Source organism: Canis lupus, chromosome 18 (genome assembly GCF_011100685.1).
Source record: "Canis lupus familiaris isolate Mischka breed German Shepherd chromosome 18, alternate assembly UU_Cfam_GSD_1.0, whole genome shotgun sequence".
Classification (NCBI taxonomy): domain Eukaryota; kingdom Metazoa; phylum Chordata; class Mammalia; order Carnivora; family Canidae; genus Canis; species Canis lupus.
In genome coordinates this window covers 6,541,657-6,564,264 of record NC_049239.1, presented here as the reverse complement: position 1 = coordinate 6,564,264, position 22,608 = coordinate 6,541,657, and the positions used below count along the sequence as shown (strand labels likewise).

At 37.7% G+C, this 22,608-nt stretch overlaps 1 protein-coding gene and 1 long non-coding RNA gene across 9 annotated transcripts in view; one reads left to right on the top strand and one right to left on the bottom strand.

Annotated features, from left to right (window-relative positions):
• The window catches only part of LOC111090864, a 42,891-nt gene that overhangs the window by 760 nt on the left and 19,523 nt on the right, over positions 1 to 22,608 (bottom strand). For both annotated transcript variants that reach the window (XR_005373051.1, XR_005373050.1), the window contains exon 2: positions 554 to 717. This is a non-coding gene — a long non-coding RNA (uncharacterized LOC111090864). The remainder of the gene's footprint in view (positions 1 to 553; positions 718 to 22,608) is intronic.
• Positions 1 to 22,608, top strand: part of BLVRA (biliverdin reductase A) — a 78,441-nt gene that overhangs the window by 54,506 nt on the left and 1,327 nt on the right. For all 7 annotated transcript variants that reach the window (XM_038562631.1, XM_038562633.1, XM_038562634.1 and 4 more), the window contains 5 exons: positions 574 to 695; positions 2,275 to 2,394; positions 3,879 to 3,976; positions 16,654 to 16,761; positions 18,888 to 19,059. In XM_038562631.1, coding sequence (XP_038418559.1) covers positions 574 to 695; positions 2,275 to 2,394; positions 3,879 to 3,976; positions 16,654 to 16,761; positions 18,888 to 19,059 — 620 coding nt within the window. The remainder of the gene's footprint in view (positions 1 to 573; positions 696 to 2,274; positions 2,395 to 3,878; positions 3,977 to 16,653; positions 16,762 to 18,887; positions 19,060 to 22,608) is intronic.

Genomic DNA, 22,608 nt, shown 5'->3' with positions numbered 1-22,608 from the left:
CTGTAGTGGGGAGTCTGAATAAGGGGACAGCCCATGGTTTGCCTTGTGTCCTGTGTGCCAGCATCTCATGAAGCAGCTGTGGCCTCTCAATGACCCCTAGCTGTATCAGATTGCATGTCCACTGGAGGAAGGATTCAAGGAGTACCAGGTACAGCTTAATGAGGAAAAATCTCTCATCTTTGGAGAGGTGGCATGGAAATGGGGAGCCAAATGTGAGGAGCCTTTTCTATGGATGACACAGTCAGAGCTCCTGTGGAAGTATGTTTTGGGTGGAGCTGACTTCTCCCTGAGCTCTCATATAAGGGACTGTCTTACCCCAGACTCATATGCTACAGCTTCTTGTGGGTTCTGGGTTGGCTTCTTTCCTCATCTGGACCCTGACTGGTCCTGCTGACATGACTTTGTTTTGCTGTTCTCTGCTCGATGAATTTACTATTTTTATTTATTTTATTTTATTTTTATTTTATTTTATTTTATTTATTTTATTTTATTTTATTTATTTTATTTTATTTTTTATTTATTTATTTTTGCATTTACTATTTTTAAATCCTACCTTGGTCCCTTGTGTTTCAGCCTGAGAGGAAGTTCGGAGTGGTGGTGGTTGGCGTTGGCAGAGCTGGATCTGTGCGGATCAGGGACTTGCGGAATCCACATGCTTCCTCAGCATTCCTGAACCTGATTGGCTTCGTGTCCAGGTGGCTGGCATTTGCCTTGTGCCTGTAGTTCATGGCAAGACCAGTGAGATGAATTAGGGGTTGGGACACAGAGATTCTCCAGACCCCAAAGAGAGAGCGCCAGCTCTGGGGTCATTCCAGAGAACTGTACTCAGGGACAGCCCCGGAAGATCTCAAGTTTAGATGGGTCTGGGAGGTGGAGTGCTGGACCTGCAGCTGCGATGTACAGCAAGTCAGTCTCAAGAGGACTACGAAGACAAAGGCAGGGAAGATGAGAGCAGGGCCTGATGGTTACAGAAGGGGCACAGTGAACACTTGGTGGGTTGGCCTGAAGGAAGGCTTTCGGTGTGTGCCGCTTAATTGTTTTATCAGTTATCATAATAGCCTAAAGCCCCGGGCTTTAGGAGCCTTATCAGCTATTTGACATATATACTGTTATCAACCCCACTTTACACATAAAGAAACTGAGCCACAGAGAGGTTAAGTAATTTGCACAGAGCTTAAGACCTGCGCATGAACACAGGTTTATTTGATTCCAAAGCCCATTATCTAAGCAGCATGTATTCTTTTCCCCTTGATAATTTTGAGCCTTACTTTTACGTCCTCTAACTTCATTTATTTCCTATAACTCAAACAAAACCACATTTCCTATTGTGTTTCTTCTTCCCTGATCCACTTACTCGGCATCTTCCTCCACCATTTCTTACATGCACCGCCCACTAAACTAATACTATATAATGTCATGTATGAGTATTAATTGTGAACAAGATGTGGGCACTGTGTTGGTGAGGAGGGGGGGTGAGGAGCAGCTTAGGCACCTCTCTGCTTTTTTAGTGCTTTAGAGAAATCCAAGTATAAATAACTATTGTGATGGTCCATGCAGACCATCTGGGGCACTAGAGAGACCCAAAAGTGGTAGGAATCTGCCCTTGGTCAATCTTATCCCCTCAGTAAGATTTTAGGGGGGTTGCACATAAATGAGAGAGCAAAATTACTAGCCAGCACTGTAACTCCCATTGCACCCATACTTGAAGCTGTCTCATAATACCCTGTTCCTCGTGACCTACATGCTAAGACCTACCGTCTCCCCAAGAAGCCTAACCTGAAATCCTAAATTAGATGAACCTTGCCTTCATTGAATTACCCACTTATACCCTCAAGCACATTTCTCAGGTTAGTCTTGTATTGTTACTATAAATATGCATGTATCTTCCTTCTTCTCTGAGACTGTGAGTGAAGTCTGGTAGTCGTAGTGTTTGGCCAAATGCTTGGATCTGGCTGTGATCCTAGAGACCACTTCTCATGAGACCAAAAGAGATCAGTTGTTTTTATTTTAGAGGTGGACTAATTCAGACTGTCATATCATCCGGCCTGTTAACAGTAGTGTTGGCACTCGATGCCAGGTCTCTTAACTTAAACCCTGAGGCTGTTTTTCTCACTCTGTGGTGGAAAATGCCCTGGAAGTGGGAGGAAGGGAATAAATTTCTTCATTTCCAAAAGCTAGTTATCAGGACATTGTTGGGAAGAGAGGAGACGGATGGTGCTCATTTATTTGGTATTCTATGTACTTTTGAATTGCATTTCTATTACTCTCAAATAGACGAGAACTTGGGAACACTGATGAAGTCCAGCAGATTTCTTTGGAAGATGCTCTTTCCAGCCAGGAGGTTGAGGTTGCTTATATCTGCAGTGAAAGTTCCAGCCATGCGGACTATATCAGGTAGGTTTTCAGTGTTGGTAGTCCTTACCTTGCACACTGGGCAGGAATATAAAAATGGGGGCAAGCTGAAATCTCTCAAAGGAATCTTAATAGCTGAAGGAAAAAGTTGCAGGAGGCCATTACCTTTAAAAATTGTCAAAATGCTAAAAATTCTTACCATTCATTTTAAATGTATAAGGAAATGAAAACCATGTAAAACTAATATTTACTTGTACACTGTAACTTAAAACAATACAAAGAATTAAAGTTGTTTTCTTTATAAAAATTTTATTGACAGTAATTTGAATAGTGCTTGTCTTTTGTCGTAATAGGATATGTAGCCAACATCTTTGACGTGCTTTGGCAAATTGTCACAATCCTTTCTAAGTTTGAATCAGCTTCCAACATTTTATCCCTTGTGCTTTTAATATTGTTAAATATCTCTGAGAGTTCCCTTAACATGAAGTGTTTTTGCCATGAGAATAAGTGAGGAAAGAAAGTAGTGGTGGCATCGAAGAGGGGAGATGACATTATAGAGCAAGAGAAGTGATATGTCCTTCCTCCCCACTTTCAAATGCAAAGCCTTAGAGCCCTTCAAGCATTTGGTGGGACTGAGCCTGGAAGGAGGAGCCCCACATGGGACCAGCAGCTAACCAGGCAGTTCCAGCCACTTCCCTGAATCTCACTTCCCTTCTAGGTCCTTGCATTAAATTGCAGGTGCCAGCATGCTGTTCCCTGGAAGTAAGCTGCTCCCTCCTTGTCACTTCAACTCTAGTGTGGAAAGAAACACCTTTCCTTGGTTTCCTTCACCCTTCTTTGGCACCAGAGTATATTTCCTTAAAAAGGTGATTTTGTTATTCTCATCTTATAAATGTTTGTACCTTAGGGAGTATCTGGAGAATAAAATCCAAACTTCTGAACATAGCATTCTACATTCTTCACAGTCAGGCTCTCAGCTACTTGTATGACTTTGTTTCCCTCTACTCCCTGTAGTCTACTCCCCTGCCATGCTGAAATTCGTACTATTATCCAAATGGACAAATCTCCATAAAACACCCAAACCTCTGCATATGCTGCGCAAAGTGAAATACCCTCATCCTGCATGTTGTACCTGGGAAATGCCTACTCATATTTCAGGCAGAGCTGGCTGTCATGGGTTTGGTAGTCTTTATTCGTTGCTATCATGTGAGATAATAGGCAATTTACATGTTAATATCTTTTATTTCTCCTCCAGAGTAGCTGGCAAATAGTACTTAGTTGAATATATGAATAGGTGAATGGATGAATGTTCAAATTAACACATAAGTAGAAAATCATTCTCTTCTAGCATAGCAGAAAGTAGCAGGAAGTACATTTCATCCTCTGGCCCTGATTCTCATCTGCCTTCCTTCGTGACTCAGAGACTTATGTGTATTTGTAACAGTCCATTCTCTGTCATGCAAGGCATTTTAAAATGTGAAGATTACTTGAAGTGTATTTTCTCTCTCTCTCTCTTTTTTCCCAAGGCAGTTCCTTAATGCTGGCAAGCATGTCCTTGTGGAATATCCCATGACACTCTCTTGGGCAGAAGCTCAGGACCTGTGGACGCTGGCTGAGCAGAAAGGTGACGTATATTGTCTGTCGAACACAGACCCTCTTTTAGGGTTTCTGCCTGCAAGATGTCTTTGGTACCATCTTTATGCTTTAAAGCTTAATCCTGTGTTAGATATGTCCTGTGGGCTCCCAACCTCCTAGCTGTCCCCCGTACTGTAGGCACACGTAATGGGTGTGTTGGAATACCAACAGGGTGGAGAAATGAGTGGGAATTTGCAAATTTTTGTCAGAGACTTATAAACTTCTTTGACTCTAATGAAAACTATGAATTGGCTTTGACTTATGCTATTGTCATGATATTATTTTGCTATTATTCATATGATATTTACATTGCTAATGGAAAAATATCCAAGTCAGGGTAATTGATCGTATCTGCATATTTTGTGCTGTTTCTCAAGAAGAGTACCATTTATCAAATACTTACTATATGCCAGGAGTTTGGGAACTGTACTAAGTACTTTATATGTTCTTTTATTTAATTCTCCTAGAAACTCTTAGAGATAGGTATTTTCTCTAACTTATGTAAAAGAATCCATGCTTCAGAGAAGTAATTTGAGCCAGATCACAAAGCTAGTAACATGATTACTAATTGGGAGATGGAGATTTGAATTTATTCCTTTCCAGCTCTGAAGTCTACATTTGTTCATCTAAGCTCTACTGCCCTCCAGAGACTTTTGTCCTTATATACTTCCACAAGTCCCTTTATGGAGGCAATGAGAATTAACTAGAATGTTTAGGGATTACAGGATTTAGTTAAAGTGTAAATTACAAACTCTTTGTTTCAAAATTTGCTATTGAAAATCTTTAATATATGAGCAAAGTATGGTAAACACTTACATGAAAATCACCAAAGAAAGTACCTTGCACTTATGACCAGTGTAGACTGATCAAACTTTATTGGAGCTCCTGTAGTGCTCTGTAGCACTGGGATGTACTGCTAAAGAGCAGAGCCCATCTGTCCTCTCTTGTAAGCCCCAGCAGCTAAACACTTCCTAGAACTGAGTAGGCCTTCAGGAGGTGTTTGTTGAATGAGCAGATAGATGATTACTGATGTGAGTGAGAGGAGCTTTGAAGCTATCCCTTTGTATATTGTTTTCTCATGGCACAGATGTCCATGGACCAAGAACAAGATACTAAAGAATACGCCATAGATTTCTTGCTAATTGCAAAGAAAAAAAAATGTACTTTTACAATGAAGAGCTCTGTTGTTGTCATCCTAAAACCAAAAGATTGTTAATATGGGTCATTCTGATGTCACAAACCATCTGATGTGATATATACAGCATCAATCATATAACAGAGATTTACAGGTAATGCAGGGATAAAGAAACATATTAAATGACACTGTAAAAAATGAAGCAAACTAGAATGTGGAACACTCGACAAAATAACAGACTAAGTTTCTTCAGAAAGATAATGTCCTGCATGTAGTGACTTTCTTCCAAAGAATAAATACAGAAAGAAGGGGAAAAGAGTACACTCTACAATGGAGAAACCAAACAATGCCTCAGCTAGTTGATCAAAATTAACATCCACAGTGGTAAGTCATGATAATAAGATGTACCTTCAACATACTATGATGAGAATGGCCCATTACTTCTGAATTTTTCTCCCCAAAACATAACCTCAGTGCAATCATGAAAATAACATCAGAAAAATCCCAGTTGAGGGGCATTCTACAAAATGCCTGACCAACACTCTTCAGAACTGTCAAGGTCACTAAAAAACAAAGTTTAAGAAACTTTCTAACTCAAGAGGAAGCTCAGGAGACATGATGACTAAATGTAATGTGGTATCCTGAAACAGAAAAAGCACATGAGGTAGAAACTAAGGAAATCTGAATAAAATATGGATTTCAGTTATTTTTTTAAAAATGAGAAAAAAATACTAAGAATCAGTGTTATATTAGAGTCTTGGTATTATCTCCATAAGCAAGCAGAATCTGAGTGGATATGTAGAGATCATAGAAAAGAAAAAAAATTCTTAGCAATGAAACTGACCTATTCTCTAGGGAAGTATTTATAACTCATATTAGAACATGATAGTTATTATGCATGAGAGATTGTGCTTGACGATAAGAATAACCAAAAGATGATTCTTGCCCTTCAGGAGCCCACATTGCCAAATGTTTACAACTAGTAGTATTAATTTGTCTGTTGAAAGTGAGTTGAAAATGTAACTATAACATTTACATTGTAGCCCAGGAAGTAATAATTTTATTCAACTTTGCCTACCTAAGTGCAAATATCATTTTGGATGGCAAAAGTTATGGATAATTTAGGACTAATATCAGCAAGATTGTGCAATAGGAAGCCCTAGGACCTCATTCCACCACAGAGACACTGATTTAAGAGCCACATATAGATCATATTGCCTTTGTGAGAATTCCAGAAACCATTTAAATAGTTACAATTCTCCAGGCATACACAAAGCTAAAACCGGAATTGAAGTGGACAAGAAAGTTCATTGTATTTACTCCCTATAGCCCTTTCCCCTTCCTGGCACAGCATGGTGTGATTAGGACAAAACTCCCAACTCTTAGCTTCTCCCTTGGGTAAAAAGAGAGAGTGGAACATGTGTCCAGTGTTCTGGTTTTTCACAGGCTGCTTGAGGGACTGGTTTCTAACTCTCCTGAGTTAGAATGCTGAAAGAAATAGTGTACTTTAGATGCAAAGTTGGGGCTGCTAAAAACCAAGGCAAACACTGTGGCTTGTTACAGCCTCAGAGAAACTGAAGTATTGCATAAAGACACCAGGAGGAGCAAGAGATTACAGGTTTTTGAGAACAGGGGCAAATCTCTTTCACTTGGAAATTGCACACATAATCCCAGAGAAGACACATCCCCAGAAAAGATTTGAGAGGCCCCCTGAATTGCTAGCCTGGCTGATTGGTGGAAGTCTTTCCTTCTACCAAGTCAGTCTGTAAAGACTGGAAGAAGTGGCTCTTTTCCCAAATATTCAGATCTCAACGAATGATCACAAGGCATAAAAAGAAACAGGGAAACATTGGCCTTTCAAAGGAAAAAATTAATCTCTAGAAACTGATCCTAAAGAAATAGAGATCTATGAATTACTGGACAAAGAATTCAAAATACTCTAAAAGATGCTCACATCAGCTAAAAGAACACAGACAAGTAAAAAAAAAAGAACACAGACAAGTAAATAAAATCAGGAAAACAGTGTAAAAACAAAATTAAAATATATCAACAAAGAGATGTAAAGTATAAAAAGAATTTAAAAAAAGAATAAAAAAGAAATTCTAGAGATAAAGAATAAAATGATGGAATTAAAAAATGTGCATAGGTTCAACAGTAAACTTGATCAAGTGGAAGAAAGAATTGGTAAACTTGAAGATAGGTAATTTGAAGTTTGAGTCAAAGGAACAAAAAGAAAAAAAAAATAGAAGTGAAATAGGCTTAGGGAATTATGGTACACCATGAAATAGATCAATATATGCAATATGTAAGTCTCAGGAGGAGAAGTCACAGGAAGATGTAGTGAACTTATTTGGAAAAAATAATGACTGAAAACATCCCAAATTTGAAGAAGGAAATGGAATACAAATTCAAGACCATGAACTCCAACTAGAATAATTACAAAGATCCATACTAGGCACATTATAATTGAACTGTCAAGATCACAGATAAAGGCAGAATCTTGAAAAAGGCAAGAAAAAAATAACTTGTCATCTATTAAGGAGCCCCTATAAGATTATCAGTAGAATTCCCAGCAGAAACCTTGTAGGCCAGAGGTAGTGGGATGATGTATTCAATTTCTTAAAAGAAAAACAACTGCCAACTAATACTATATTCACCAAAATTGTCCTTCAGAAATGAAGGTGAAATTAAGACTTTCCCAGGCAATAATAGCTGACAGAGTCCATCACCATTAGACCTACTCCACAAGAAATGCTAAAGGGAGTCCTTTAAACTGAAGCAAAAGGATGTTAAACAGCAGCATAAAAGCATACAAAAATAAGCTCTCTGATAAAGGTAAATATGAAGACAAATATAGAATACTGTAGTTTTTTGATGCTTCATAATCATTTTTAATTCTGGTATAAAATTGAAGTGACAGAATTTTAAAAAGCTATAAATCTATGTTAATGGAAAAATAACATAAATAGAAATATAGAAATAGATTATTATAATTAGATGCTTTATATAATCCCCATAGTAACTACATGAAAATATTTATAGAAGATAAACAAAAGAAAATGATAAAGGAATGAAACCACATCACCACACACACAAAAAAAAACCAATAAAACTCAGAAGAAGGCAGTAGGAGAGGAAAAGAAGGACTAAATACTACAAGACAACAGTTAAGAAAATAGGGATCCCTGGGTGGTGCAGCGGTTTAGCGCCTGCCTTTGGCCCAGGGCGCGATCCTGGAGACCCGGGATCGAATCCCACGTCAGGCTCCCGGTGCATGGAGCCTGCTTCTCCCTCTGCCTATGTCTCTGCCTCTCTCCCTCTCTCTGTGTGACTATCATAAATAAATAAAAATTTACAAAAAAAAAAAGAAAATGGCAATAGTAGGTTTTTTCCTGTCAGTGATTATTTCAAATGTAAACTGCTAAACTCCCTAATCAAAAGACTTAGATTGGCTCAATGCATGAAAACAAAACAAAAAACAAAAACAAGGTCCAGCTATATACTATCTATGAGAGACTTCAGATCCAAAGACACATGTGGATTAAAAGTGAAAAGATGGAAAAAGATACTCCATGTAAATGGTAATGAAAAGAGCAAAAGGTCTTACTTATAGCAAACAAAACAGGCTTTAAGTCAAAAAAGTGTCATAGGATATGAAGAAGGATATTACTGATGAAGTGGTCAGTTCACCTAACATTAGAGCTCCCAAATATATGAAGCAAACATTGTTAAAGGTGCATTATAATAGTAGGAGACTTCAGTACTCCACTTTTGAGTAATGGATACAAAAACTGAATAGAAGATAAATATATGAAACTGAGGACTTAAACAGCACTATGGACCAATTGAATGTCTACATCCATAGAACACACATTCCTCTCTTTTTAAAAAGATTTATTTACTTATTGGAGAAAGAGAGCGCACAGATGTGAGGAGGCGGAGGGGCAGAAGGAGCGACTATCAAGCAGATTTCCTGCTGAGTGCAGAGCCCAAAGTGGGAATCCATCTCACAACCCTGAGGTCATGACCTGAGTTGAAATCAAGAGTTGGACACCTAACTGGCTGAGCCACCCAGGCGCTGCTGAACACACATTCTTCTCAAATACACATTCTCCGGGATAGGCCATATATAAGCCACAATAAGTCTTAACAAATTTAAAAAGATTGAAATCATGCTTAATATCTTTTCAGAACACAGTGTGATGAAACTAGAAATCAACAGCAGAAGAGAAACTGGAAAACTCACAAATACATGAAAATTAAAATAGCATACTCTTAATCAGCAAGTGGATGAAGGAAAAAAATCACAAGGGTAATTAACTTGAGAAAATGAAAATAGAACATACCAAAATTTATGGGATGTAGTAAAAGCAGTTCTAAGAAGGACATTTATGGTGTTAAACACACTAAACAACAAGGAAGATTGCAAGTCAATGACCCAATTTTACACCTCAGGGAACTAGAGGACTGAACTAAATCAAAAGCTGGCAGAAGAAAGGAAAATAAAGATTAGACTAGAAATAAATAACAGAAAAACAATAGAAAGAAAATTAAAGAAACTAAAACTAACAATTGGTTTTGAAAGATTATCAAAATTGACAAACTCTTATCTAGATTAGGAAGAAAAGAGAGAAGATTCAAATAAAATCAGAAGTGAAAGGAGACATTATGATGTGCCACAGAAAGAAATGTATTACAAGAGACTACTATGAACAAGTATACTTTCAAGAAATACATTTCAAGAAATAATGTCTAAAATCTTCCTAAATCTGGGGAGAGATATGGTCATTCAGGAACAATGAAGCTCAACTATCCCCAAAATGATTTAAATCAAAGAGATCTTTACCTAGACACATTGCAATCAAGCTCTCAAAAAAATAATTTAAAAAACCGAAGAATTTTAAAAGCAGCAAGAGAAAAAAGACTCACCACATACAAGGGAATCCTGATAAGGCTGTCAGCAGATTTCTTAGCAGAAACTCAGCAGGAAAAAAAAAAAAAAAAAAAAAAGAAACTCAGCAGGCTTTCCCAGGTGCTCAGTGAAGAACACAGTCAACCAAGAATATTTCAAAACTGCCAACCACAAATATTAGAAGTGAAGGAGGGATAAAGACTTTCCCAGGCAAATAAAAGCTGGGATAATTTATCATCATTAGACCTGCCTTACAAGAAACACTAAAGGGAGTTCTTCAAGCTGAGATGAAAGGATGCTAATTAGTGGCATGAATATACAAGTATAAAATTTACTGGCAAAAGTAAATATATAGTTAAATTCAAAGTACTTGAATACTCAGATAGTGAACTCTAACACTTTGAATTCTAGCATATAGGTTGAAAGACAAAAATGTTACCTATCAGTGATTACTCTAAATGTAAATGACTTAAATTCTCCACTAAAAGACATAGGGTCGCTCAGTGAATTAAAGCAAAAACAAAAACAAATCCAACTATATGCTGCCTACAGGAACATTCATAGGCCAAAAGTGAAAGGATAGAAAAATAATACTTGCAAATGGAACCCAAAGCTGGAGTAGCTATACTTATATCACACAGAATAGACCAAGAAACTGCAACAAGAGATAAAGAAGGGATCAATAATCATAATATATATGATATATATGATATAAAATCCTATATGATCTTATATCATATATAAAAACATATATGATATAAAAATATGATAGTTTCTCATAATATAATAAAGGGACCAATTCATTAAGAGGTTGTAACAATTGTAAATTTTTATGTACCCAGTATTGGAGCACCTAGATACATTAGACAATTTATAGATTTGAAGACAAAAATATTTTATTTTTTTCCCCAGATTTTATTTATTTACTCAGAGACACAGATGAGGCAGAGACATAGTCAGAGGGAGAAGCAGGCTCTCTGTGGGGAGCCTGATGTGAGACTGAATCCCAGGACTCTGGGATCACACACTGAGCCAAAGGCAGATGCTCAACCACAGAGCCACCCAGGCATCCCAGTCTGAAGGCAAAAATAGATAGCAATGCAATAATAGTAGGGGACTTCATACCTTGCTTTCAACAATGGAGAAATCATCCAGATAGAATATAATATGGAAATAATGGATTTGAACTACACTTCAGACCAATTCAGACATATATAGAACATTACTACATCAACAGAATATACAGTCTTCTCAAGAAGAATGGAACGTGGAACATTCTCTAGGATAAATCATATGTTAGGTCACAAACAAGTCTTAACAAATTTAATAAGATTGAAATCATATCAAATATTACCTTTTCTGACCACACAATATGATATAAAAATCAATAATATAAGGAAAGCTGAAAAATTCACAAATATGTAAGCAACATACTCTGGGGGGAAAAAAGCAGGTCAAAGACGAAATCAAAGGGGAAACAAAAATATCTTGAGATAAATGAAAATGGGAATATACCAAAAATTATTGCATCCAGCAAAAACATTTCTAAGAGGGAATTTTATAGTGATAAACACTTCCATTAAGAAAAAAGAAAGATTTCAAATAAACAACCTACCTTTACATTTCAAGGAAATAGAAAAGGAAGAACAAACTTAGCAGAAGAAAATAATCATGATTAGAGCAGAAATAAATGAAAAAGATACTAGAAAGATGATGGAGATCAATGAAATTGAGTTTTTTTTTTTTAAGATAAACAAAATTGACAATCTTTTAGCTAGAAAAGTTACCAAGAAAAAAAAAGATGACAAATTAATAAAATAATAAATGAGAGAGGAGACAGTATAACTGATACCACAGAAATACAAAGGATCATAAGAGACTACTATGAAAAATTACATGCCAACAAATTAGATAACTTAGGAGAAATGGATAGACTCATAGAAACACATAACTTATCAAGATTTAATCATGAAGTAATAGAAAAACTGAACAGGCCAATAATGAGGAAGGAGATTGGATATATAATCAAAAAAATCCCAACATGCAACAGCATGATGAACCTAGAACACTTTATGCTAAGTGAAACAACTTAGAGAAAAAAATACTGTATGGTTTCACTTATATTTAGGATCTTTTTAAATGGGGAAAAAAGCAAATTTCCTAAAAACGGGGATTAGAATGGTAGTTGCGTGGTAGTCCCCTAGGGGGAGAGAGAAATAGGGGAATGTAGCTCAAAGGGTACACATTTTCAGTTATAAAAAGATTAAATTCTGAGAATGTACAATGTACAACATGTTAACTATAGTTAATATGCTTGAAAGTTGCTGAAAGTAGACCTTAAACATTCTCACCACCCATATGGAAAGTTGACTATGCAAGGTGATGGATGTGTTAAGTAACTTTTTCTTGGTAATCATTCCACAATATGCATGCTTATCAAATCAACAGGTTGTACACTTTAAACATATATAATTCTATGTGACAGTTACTCCTCCATTTATGAAAATGAAAAAAAATGAGGAAATGAATATTGGTACATACTAAAATCTAATCCTCAGACTCCATTCCAATTTTCCCAGTTTTCCTAATAACACTTTTTTATAGCAAAATGATTTAGTGTAGAACTACATACTGTTTTGGGTTGACACATCACATTGTCTCTGCTCTGGACATTTCCTCAGTCTCCTTGGTATTTAGGAGGATTACAGGCCAGTTAATTTTGTAGGATGTTCTAAATTTGGGTTTGTCTGATGTGTCTTCAGGATTAGATTCAGGGTATACATCTTTCATAGGAATATCACAGAACTAATGCTGTGTTCTTCTAAGTGAAAGAAGTGGCATTTGATTCAAATAGTCCATTAATAATTATATCATTGGATTAAAGTGGTGTCTGCCAAGTTTCTACATGGAAAGTTACTTTTTACCCCTTTATATTAATGATTATTTTGTGAGTAGATAGTTTTAAACTTGATAAATATCCATTATTTATCACACTGATTATTCATTTACGGATTTATATCAATAAGGATTCATAGCTTCCTTTTAAATTCAGTGTAATGTAATCCACTTTCATTATTTATTTTGATATTAAAATTGTTTCCTGGGGATCCCTGGGTGGCGCAGCGGTTTGGCACCTGCCTTTAACCCAGGGTGCGATCCTGGAGACCCGGGATCGAGTCCCACGTCGGGCTCCCGGTGCATGGAGCCTGCTTCTCCCTCTGCCTGTGTCTCTGCCTCTCTCTCTCTCTCTGTGTGACTATCATAAATAAATAAATAAATAAATAAATAAATAAATAAATAAATAAATTTAAGATTGTTTCCTATTTTGTTAGTGGGGACCTTTTCATGCTAGCTCTTGTATCATTTTATCATATTTCCATTATTCTTTGAGCAGTTTCTTGCTTTCTGGTATAAACTGGTTTGTGTTCATTGTGTGCTCTCTCTGCCTCAGCTGTGCACTTAGCCATTTCTCCAAGAAGCCCTAGTTCATTTAGTAGTGAAATGTTTTCTTTTTTTTAATTTTTAAATTGAAATGTAATTGACTTTATGTTAGTTTCAGGTATGCAATGAAATGACCCCATTTTTATATATATAGTAAAACGATCATCACAGTAAGTTAACATCTATCACCACACAGTTAAATTTTTTTTCTTGTTATGAGAACTTTTAAGATCTGCTCTTTTAGCTACTTGCCCATATGTAGTACAGTACTAACTATTGTTACTCTGCTGTACATTATATTTCTATGACATTATCATTCCAGTTATAATTGGAAGTTTGGACCTTTTGACTACCTTCACCTATTTTTCCCACCCCCTTCCCCTACCTCTTATAGCCACTGATCTGTTTTCTATATCTGTGAGTGTGCTGCTTTTTGGTTTTGTTTTTTAGATTCCACATATAAGTGAGATAATTTCCCTGACTTATTTCACTTAGCATAATGCCCTCAAGGTCCACCCATTTTGTTGCAAATGGCAAGATTACCTTCTTTTTTATGACTGAATAATATCCGTTGTATATTTACGTCAAATTTTCTTTATCTATTCATCCATCAGTCTGACTTAGGTTGTTTCTGTGTCTTAGTAAATAGTACATGAGGATGCATATATCTTTTTGAATTAGTATTTTTATTTCCTTTGGATAAATGCCCAGAAGTGGAATTGATGGATCATATGGTAGTTCTATTTTTAATTTTTGGAGGAACCTCCATACTGCTTTCTATGGTAGCTGCACCAGTTTATATCCCCAGCATTAGTGCACAAAATTCTATTTTGATATCAAGATTTGTACTCTAGGTGTGATCAATAGAGATCTAGGAGAATGTGATTATGAATTTGTGTGTGTATGTGTGTATGCTGTGGTACCATGTGTGTTTATCATGAGCTTTGGATGAATGATAGAAAAAATAAGCAAAGATTCAGTTAAAAGATAAAATCTTTTAAGTTTTTTTCATTTGTTTTTATTGAAGTTCCATTTGCCAACATATAGTATAACACCCAGTGCTCATCCTCAGTGCCCATCACCCAGTTACCCCAACCTCCCACCGACCTCCCCTTCCGCAACCCTTTGTTCGTTTCCCAGAGTTAGGAGTCTCTCATGGTTTGTCTCCTTCTCTGATTTATTCATTTATTTATTTAGACAGTATGAGCAGGAGAGAGGCAGAGGGCAAGGGGAGAGAGAATCTCAAGCAGGTTCTGCACTGAGCATGGAGCCTGATGCAGGACTTGATCCCACAACATAGATCATGACCTGAACCAAAATCAAGTGTTAGACATTCAACTGACTGAGCCACCCAGGCACTCCAAAAAATTTCTTTAAAAGATTCTTTAATGAAAATACAGAAATGGAAATCTAGAAATAGTTCTAGAGAAAATATAACATGCACCAAAATATGGTCCAACTTGCCAGATGCCCAACTCCCCTCATAGGCATATAAATATGGATAAAATCACCATAGGAGAGAAGCTTCTACTTATTGTAAGAAGCTTTCTTTGCCATATTCATTGGCTAGGGAGTGGATAGAAGGAATCTCACTCTCCCACACAACTAACTCTCTAGAGACTCAGGACACATGCCTGCCTACTCAAGATGCAAGAACAAGCCCATCACATTCTGCAGTTTTCTGTGAAGCTGAGATAAGCAATGGCTGATGTCCCAGGAGCATCTCCCAGTGGCCCAGATTTCCCTCTGTGTTTCTGTCAAAGTATAGCTCTTAACCACACTTTATACTTAATCACAGTATAGTTCTTAAATAGATATTTTTTCAGAGAGGATATCAAGGTGGCCAACAGGCACGTGAAAAGATGCTTGATATCAGTAATCATCAGGGAAACGCAAATCAAAACTACAATGAAATATCTCACCTCATTCGAATGGGTTATCATCTAGAAGAAGAGAGACTGAGTGCTGAAGAGTGCTGGCAAAAGGTGAAAAGGATAGTCATATACATTGTCAGTGGCAGACAATATGAAGATTCCTCAAAAAATTAAAAATAGGTCTACCAAACAATCCAGCAATTCCACTTCTGGATGTTTATACGACGAAAATGAAAATGGGATTTTGACAAGATATATGCAGCATTGTTCACAATAGCCAAGATACAGAAACAACCCAAATGCCTATCAACAGATGAGTATTTTAGAAAGGTGTGGTGCATATACGAAGTGGAATATTATTCAGCTATGGGAAAGGAGGATGTCTTGCCATTTTGCCACAGCACGGATAGACCTTGAGCACAATATGCTAAGTAAGATAAGTCAGAAAGACAAGTACCATATACCATTAGTATGTGGAATCTAGATAGTCAAGCCTGTAAAAAGACCCAATGAAATGGTGGTTTCCAAGGGATAGGGGTACGTTGGGGGGGGGTAAGATTTATAACATTTAAGGGTACAAACTTGTAAAGAGTAAATAAACGATAGAGATATAAAAAAATAAAAATAGAATGGAAATACTAAGCAAAATATACTCGAAGAGCTTTAATTGTGTTTTAAGTTTTTAAGTTTTTTTGTTTTTGTTTTGTGGACCTAGAGAGGTTAGTAATATGGGAGGAATATATATGAAATAGGCGTGTGAGACTAGTTGAAAATAAAGAGCTATCGAAGAGCGGGAAATACTTCTGGTATTTTATGAAACTTCTAGCCTAGATAAGAAAAAGCCACCAGAGCATAAAGTTTTAATGGCTTTTTTTAATAATCGAAAATTTTAGTTATGAATATATTTTTTATCCTCCCTCCAATGTGGGTAATTTGAAAAAGTCACTTGGTTCTTCCAGTTCTTTGAAATAGAATCTATTTCTAGTCTTCTCCATGTTTCTTAGATTTTTATGCTACACTGTCTCCTTCTGGCTAGAAGTTAACACTTGACTCAGACACTCCCCTGATTTCATCTTGCCTTTGGGGCAGGTAGATACCATCTTGCTTTCTTAGATTTTGATTTCTGTGGTAAGCTGATAATTGGCACCACCTTCAGCTGGGGTATGTAATGGCGCAGTGGTACCGAGGTGGTTTTGCGGTCTCTGTGTCCTGTGCTGGAGGAAGATAGACCTAGACTGTGGGATGCACATCTGTACACAACTGATAATGACTGCCTTTTTTGCCTCCCATTTTTGTCATGACAGGGAAGGTCTTGCATGAGGAGCATGTTGAACTCTTGATGGAAGAGTTTGCATTCCTGAAAAAAGAAGTGGTGGGGAAAGATCTGCTGAAAGGATCTCTTCTCTTCACAGGTCAGTTTGAGGTGGGATCACAGGTCATGTGTAACTCACGAGGCTGGAGGGCTAACTGGGTTCTTTCCTAGTTCTTCAGGATGTTAGTTTGGATTTATTTTTGCTAAAGACTCTCTAACTGAAAGCCAATTTAATGTAATCTTCCCATGCTTCCAAAAACAATAAAAATACCTATTTTTATTCTTTCTTCAATTGAGATTTAAGTGCTTGATGGGGCTTACATAAAAAGTATGTTTGAAATCTAAAGTTTACTAATGCTTCTGTCCCAACCTATTATGTGTAGAATTTTCCTCATTAAATCTTAATAAATTGGAGATTGTTTTTCCATAGGAGGCAAATGGGCAGAGACAGGTTCTTGGGAAGGAGAACATTTTTATTCTTTGCAGAGCAAATAGAATATGCATAGCCCCCTTCTTCCTCCAGTAAGTTACAAGGACATTGGTTGCAACCAGAATATTTGATCTACTGCTTATTTGATTATTTACTTTATGTTGGTCATTATTTGAGTAGCTCCATTAGCAATAGGAAATGAGCATCCTAGAGTCTCCTGCTCTTGGGTTTACCTTTGGATGGACTCATCTGGCTACACCCCAGGGTATCTGGGCTACCTTTCCTGAGGGCTCTCCTTACAGAAGCAAAACCCTGACATTGCATTGTTAAGTGGTAAAACCATTCATCTCCTCATGAGTTTCCAGAAAATAACACTGGGACCTCATTTTGAAATCCACTTTCATCTTTTAAAATAACGATAGAGTTTTAACAAATAACCATAATCTGTGCAAAGAACTGTGCTAAATTTATGACATGCATTAGTTCATGTTAATCCGTATGATAATCCTATAAAGTAGGTATTTATGCCCCCATTATACAGGAAAGAAAGGAAGATCAGAGATGTGGGTAGCTTCACAAAGCTGACAAAAATAGCTATATGGAAAAAAAAAAGCTATGTGGCAGAGTCAGATCCGAGCTCAAGCCTCTGACTTCACGCTCAAACATTTGATTGCTGCTCTGTCCTCTCTAAAGCACAAGAGCAGACAGTAACCAGCTGAGGAGGACAAACCTTTCTTTTATAAGTTTGATGCTTAGGTCCTAGTGATTTCAAACCATGTTGTCTATGAAACAAGTTTTTTGGCTTTTATTTATAATTCGTTTTCTTTTTCAAAGTATAGCCATAATTACAAATTTCTTTCAAGTCAATATCAAATTTATGAAAAATCATTGGTTTATAAAGAATTGTAACAGGTATGTAGTCTTTTAAATTTAGGTTATCAGGCAGCCGGGGTGGCTCGGCGGTTTAGCGTTGCCTTCAGTCCAGGGCGTGATCCCAGAAACTCCGGATCGAGTCCCACGTCAGGCTCCCTGCATGGAGCCTGCTTCTCCCTCTGCCTATGTCTCTGCCTCTCTCTCTCTCCCTGTGTCTCTCATGAATAAATAAAATCTTTTTTAAAAATTAGGTTATCTTTATAATTTGGGGTGGAGACAGTTGGGAGCAAGATCTTGGCCACACCTATTTCTCACACAAATATTCTTTTGAGTGTGCTTTTGCATAGGAGATTATGAAGACTAAGAAAACACTTAATGCTGTATCAATCTTCTTAATATTGACATAGTTTGTAGATATTGCTGTTTTCTTCCTAGTTATCATAGCTGTGGCATTTACAGACAGTTATATAGTATTTATAGGAATATAGACTTGGGGGACTGAAATACCTTGATTCTTCTTCTTTTACAAGACTTCTTTAAATGACTCACTGAACAAGGTATAGATGTATGTATATGTAAGTGTATATATGTATACTGTATGTAAACTATACATCCATACCCATATCTAATATTAAAAGCCTGAAATATTTTTTTATTATCCTGTGGGCTAGATGGCTTACTGTTTCTAATAAAATGTCTTATTTTCCTAACAAAATTGAATTAAATAAACAAGAAAATGGAGAGATGCTTTTATGAAAGTTTTCATTCAGGCACCAAATATGAGTAGTCATCTTGCACAGCATGCTGTGAAGCAGGGTCACTTGGTCCCAATCACTTAGCCAAGGCCCCCTGCCCACAAGCTTCTTCTGCTCTCCAGCTGTCGGTTACTTCCCAGTTCCCATGGTGTTTGTGATTCCCCACAGCTGGCCCATTGGAAGAAGAGCGGTTTGGCTTCCCTGCGTTTAGTGGCATTTCTCGCCTGACCTGGCTGGTCTCCCTCTTTGGGGAGCTTTCTCTTGTATCCGCCACATTGGAAGAACAAAAGGAAGATCAATATATGAAAATGACTGTGTGCTTGGAGACAGAGAATAAACGGTAGGTGGTGAGGAGCCGTGCAGAGAAGGAAACTTGAGGGCATTGTCGTGTGTTCACAAAGGTGAATTTAGACAGAGCCCAGAGGGCCTAGACCCCACCCCCAACTCCAGAAGGGCTGTCTGTTTTTATAGACAAAATACATGCTGGGATCTCACTTATACTGCCTCATTTCAGCCTCACAGGAGCCTTGAAAGGTAAATAAAACAAATTTGAGCCCCTCTGCCAGGAAGTGAATAGAGGCTTATAGAATTTGGGCAGGTTGCCTCTGCCACACAAGTAAGCAGTACGAGAAGTAGTAGCAAAAATCCAGTTACCTCTGTGACCTGAATTTTTTCTTATTATGAAAGTTTCAGACATATGGTAAAGTTGGAGGTCCAATACCCAAAACTACTACCTAGATCTTGCCATTGACATTTTACCTGCTGGCTTATTATCACACATCCAAATATTTATCCCTCAGTGTGACCAAAACTTTAAGTTCTATTTCTCAGGTTTATCGTATATCCTGTCATACTGTTCCCCAAATTTTGATTCTTTATTTTGCATACCCAGTTTTTTAAAACAAAAGCATATTCATAGTTTTCCTTGAAAAGCATTTAGGCCCTGCAAAATATCTAAAACAGCAAGTGTTTTATAGTGTTTGTAGATGTGTTTCCAGGAAAGTGAGTCTCTTGGTAACAAAAGCAGCAGGTGGGTATTTACAAAAAGAGAAAAGTATTTGAATTCCTAAATGTAGCCTGATCTATGTCCATTTGAGGAGTTCCCTCTTTGCTAGGGAAAGGCAGAGGTCATAGATGTAGATAAAGCATGCGGAGCTTGGAAGTGCTGTGTTTGGAGTAATCGTGCTGGTCGACCCTGGCTCTGACTCCGACATTGTGTTAGAATTGCAGCTATGGTCTGTCCATCCCCGCAGACAGGTGCGGTCTCCTGTAGCCAGAGCTAAAGGTAGCTCAGTGTGCTACAGGAGCACAGGAAAGGGGAACCTGGAGAGGTAAGGTCATGCTTCTCAGAGGAAAAGATGCTTTGCTCAATCTTGAAATTTGAGTAGGAGTTAGACAGGAAACAAGATGTGAGCGAAGTAGAGACGGACTCTTGCAAAGGGGGGCAAGCATCAGGTGAGGGGTTGGGACAGATGGCAAATCCATATTATAATTAATTCTTAATTTCAAACAATGCTTTCTACTTCACAGACTGTACTTTTAATCTCACACAACCACAACTGCATAGGTAAAGCTGTATACTTCTTATTCATATTCACAATGAGGAAATTAAAGTGGAGGAAACATCCTGAAGTTTTGCATTTCCTTAAATTTAAAGTTTGACTCCCTGTTATATGGAAGGACATGAGAAATTTTCTTGGGTGGCAGAATGTTTGGAGTATCTCAAACTTCTTTGTATCCAGTGTTAAAGCAGTGAATAAACGGCATTAATGTTCATTTTTGTCATTGAATTGTGGAATGTTTTAAAGCCTGTACAATGTACTTTAAAAAATATATTTTATTTAAATTAAATTTGCCGACATATAGTAGAACACCCAGTGCTCATCCCATCAAGTGCCCGTCACCCAGTTACCCCATAACCCACCCACCTCCCCTCTGCAACCCTTTGCTTGTTTCCTAGAGTCAGGACTCTTTCATGGTTTGTCTTCCTAATTTTTCCTCACTCAATTTCCCTCCTTTACCTTATAGTCCTTTTTTGCTATTTCTTATATTCCACGTATGAGTGAAACCATCTGATAATTGTCTTTCTCTGATTGACTTATTTCACTCAACAGAATACTCTCATCATGTGCTTTTAAAACTAGCTGTGGGCTGAGCACTTGTGTGGCTCAGTCCATTAAGTATCCACCTTCGGCTCAGATCATGATCCTGGGGTCCTGGGATCAAGCCCTGAGTCTGGCTCCCTGCTCAGTGGGGAGTCTGTTTCTCCCTCTCCCACCGGCCCTCTCTCTGCTCACGCTCTCGCTTGCTCTCTCTGTCTCAAATAAATAGAAATATTAAAAAAAAAAAAAAAAACTAGCTGTGGGCTGAAACTAGTATAGTCTCTTATCTCTCAATTCAAACAAAAAAAGTAGCCATGGAATTTAATATTTTAGGAGTAAGATGTACTTTTTGATGAGAGCTTGTAAAAAATCATTTATTTTTAAAAATCTGAGTCAATGCAAAATTTCTAGATGATTGGACACCTTAATATTACTAGTTTACTGATTTAACTATCGTCTCTTAGATTCTTTGTCTGACCTGAATATGAATTTTTGATTTATGGGCTATCATTGATTCATATATAGGTCATTTTAATGACTTCTAGAATAGAAAACTTGCTGAACTGTGGCTCTTCAGAGCAAATGCATCCCTGCTCAGTTTACATGGCCCTTGGTGTAGTGTGCCCTGTGACAAAGAAAAGCCATCTTATCCTGCAAATGCATTCTTGGCTCCCAACAGTGCCTGGGAGGAATGCTTGGGACCTGTGGGCTTCTTTTCTCTCTCCCCCAAAGCTTGTCCCAGTCTGCAGACCAGATTTCTTACAGCTACAAGAAGAGGTCTTTCTTGTTATTATTACACATTAGGAGCCTCTGTCAGTTGTTTCCAACACAATTTGTTAAGTTATAGCTGCCTTCAAACGACACCGTAGAATACAGCAGAATAGCTGTGGACAGGGAGGAGAGTAGGCATGATCTTGAAGGGTCATCATAAAAGGATTTGCAAGACCAAGATCCTTACCTGAATCCCCATTGTGCCAATGCTAGTGTTAGTGAATGCTTATTGAATGCTTCTATGTGCGAGGACATAGCCCTTTAACAAGGATTTTCTCATATAATCTTTATACCAACTCTTTGAAGTGGCCATTATTACTATCACCTAGGAAACTGAGGCTCGAAGCAGTTTAGAAACTTGCTAAGGGCCCAGAACTAAGTGATTGTGTGAGACTCACACTTAGCCTGTCTCCTGACTCCAGAAGGTCATGTCTTCTCCCCAAAGTGCATGGGAAGGGCACAAGAAAGGACTATCCTAGAAAACACACCACGCCCTGTCTTTCCCTACAGCAGTCCTCACCCACCAGTGAGGCAGGTATCGCTGTCTTAGATCCCAAGGTCATCCAGGAAACCCCAGTGCAACTGATTCTCACCCATGTTCTTTCCATCATACCAGTTTTCACACTTTGTAAAAATAAACAGAATACTTTTTTAAATACAAATATTATGTGGATAGTCAGTATATAGAAGAGTTGTAAGTTTGAGCTCTCTTGTTGAAGCCAGCTGGTAGGAGTGGGGTTGAAGGCATGCTTGGTGTTGACTGCTCTCCCTTCAGGGCCTGGAGAGAGCACTGTTAGAAATCACCACCTCCACCAGGCTTGCAGGCAAATGCTAGTACTAGGGATGTAGATGTAGTTGAACACCTCCCTGTAGAAGGTGAGAAGCAAGGAGCATTTTTTATAGGCAGTCCATGCTCAAGGAGACAAATGCAAATATTTGCAGATGAAGGTTTCATGAAGAGGAAGAGTGGAGGTAGCTGTGAGTTCAAAGCTTGTGTTTTGGGTTGGGAATGTCTG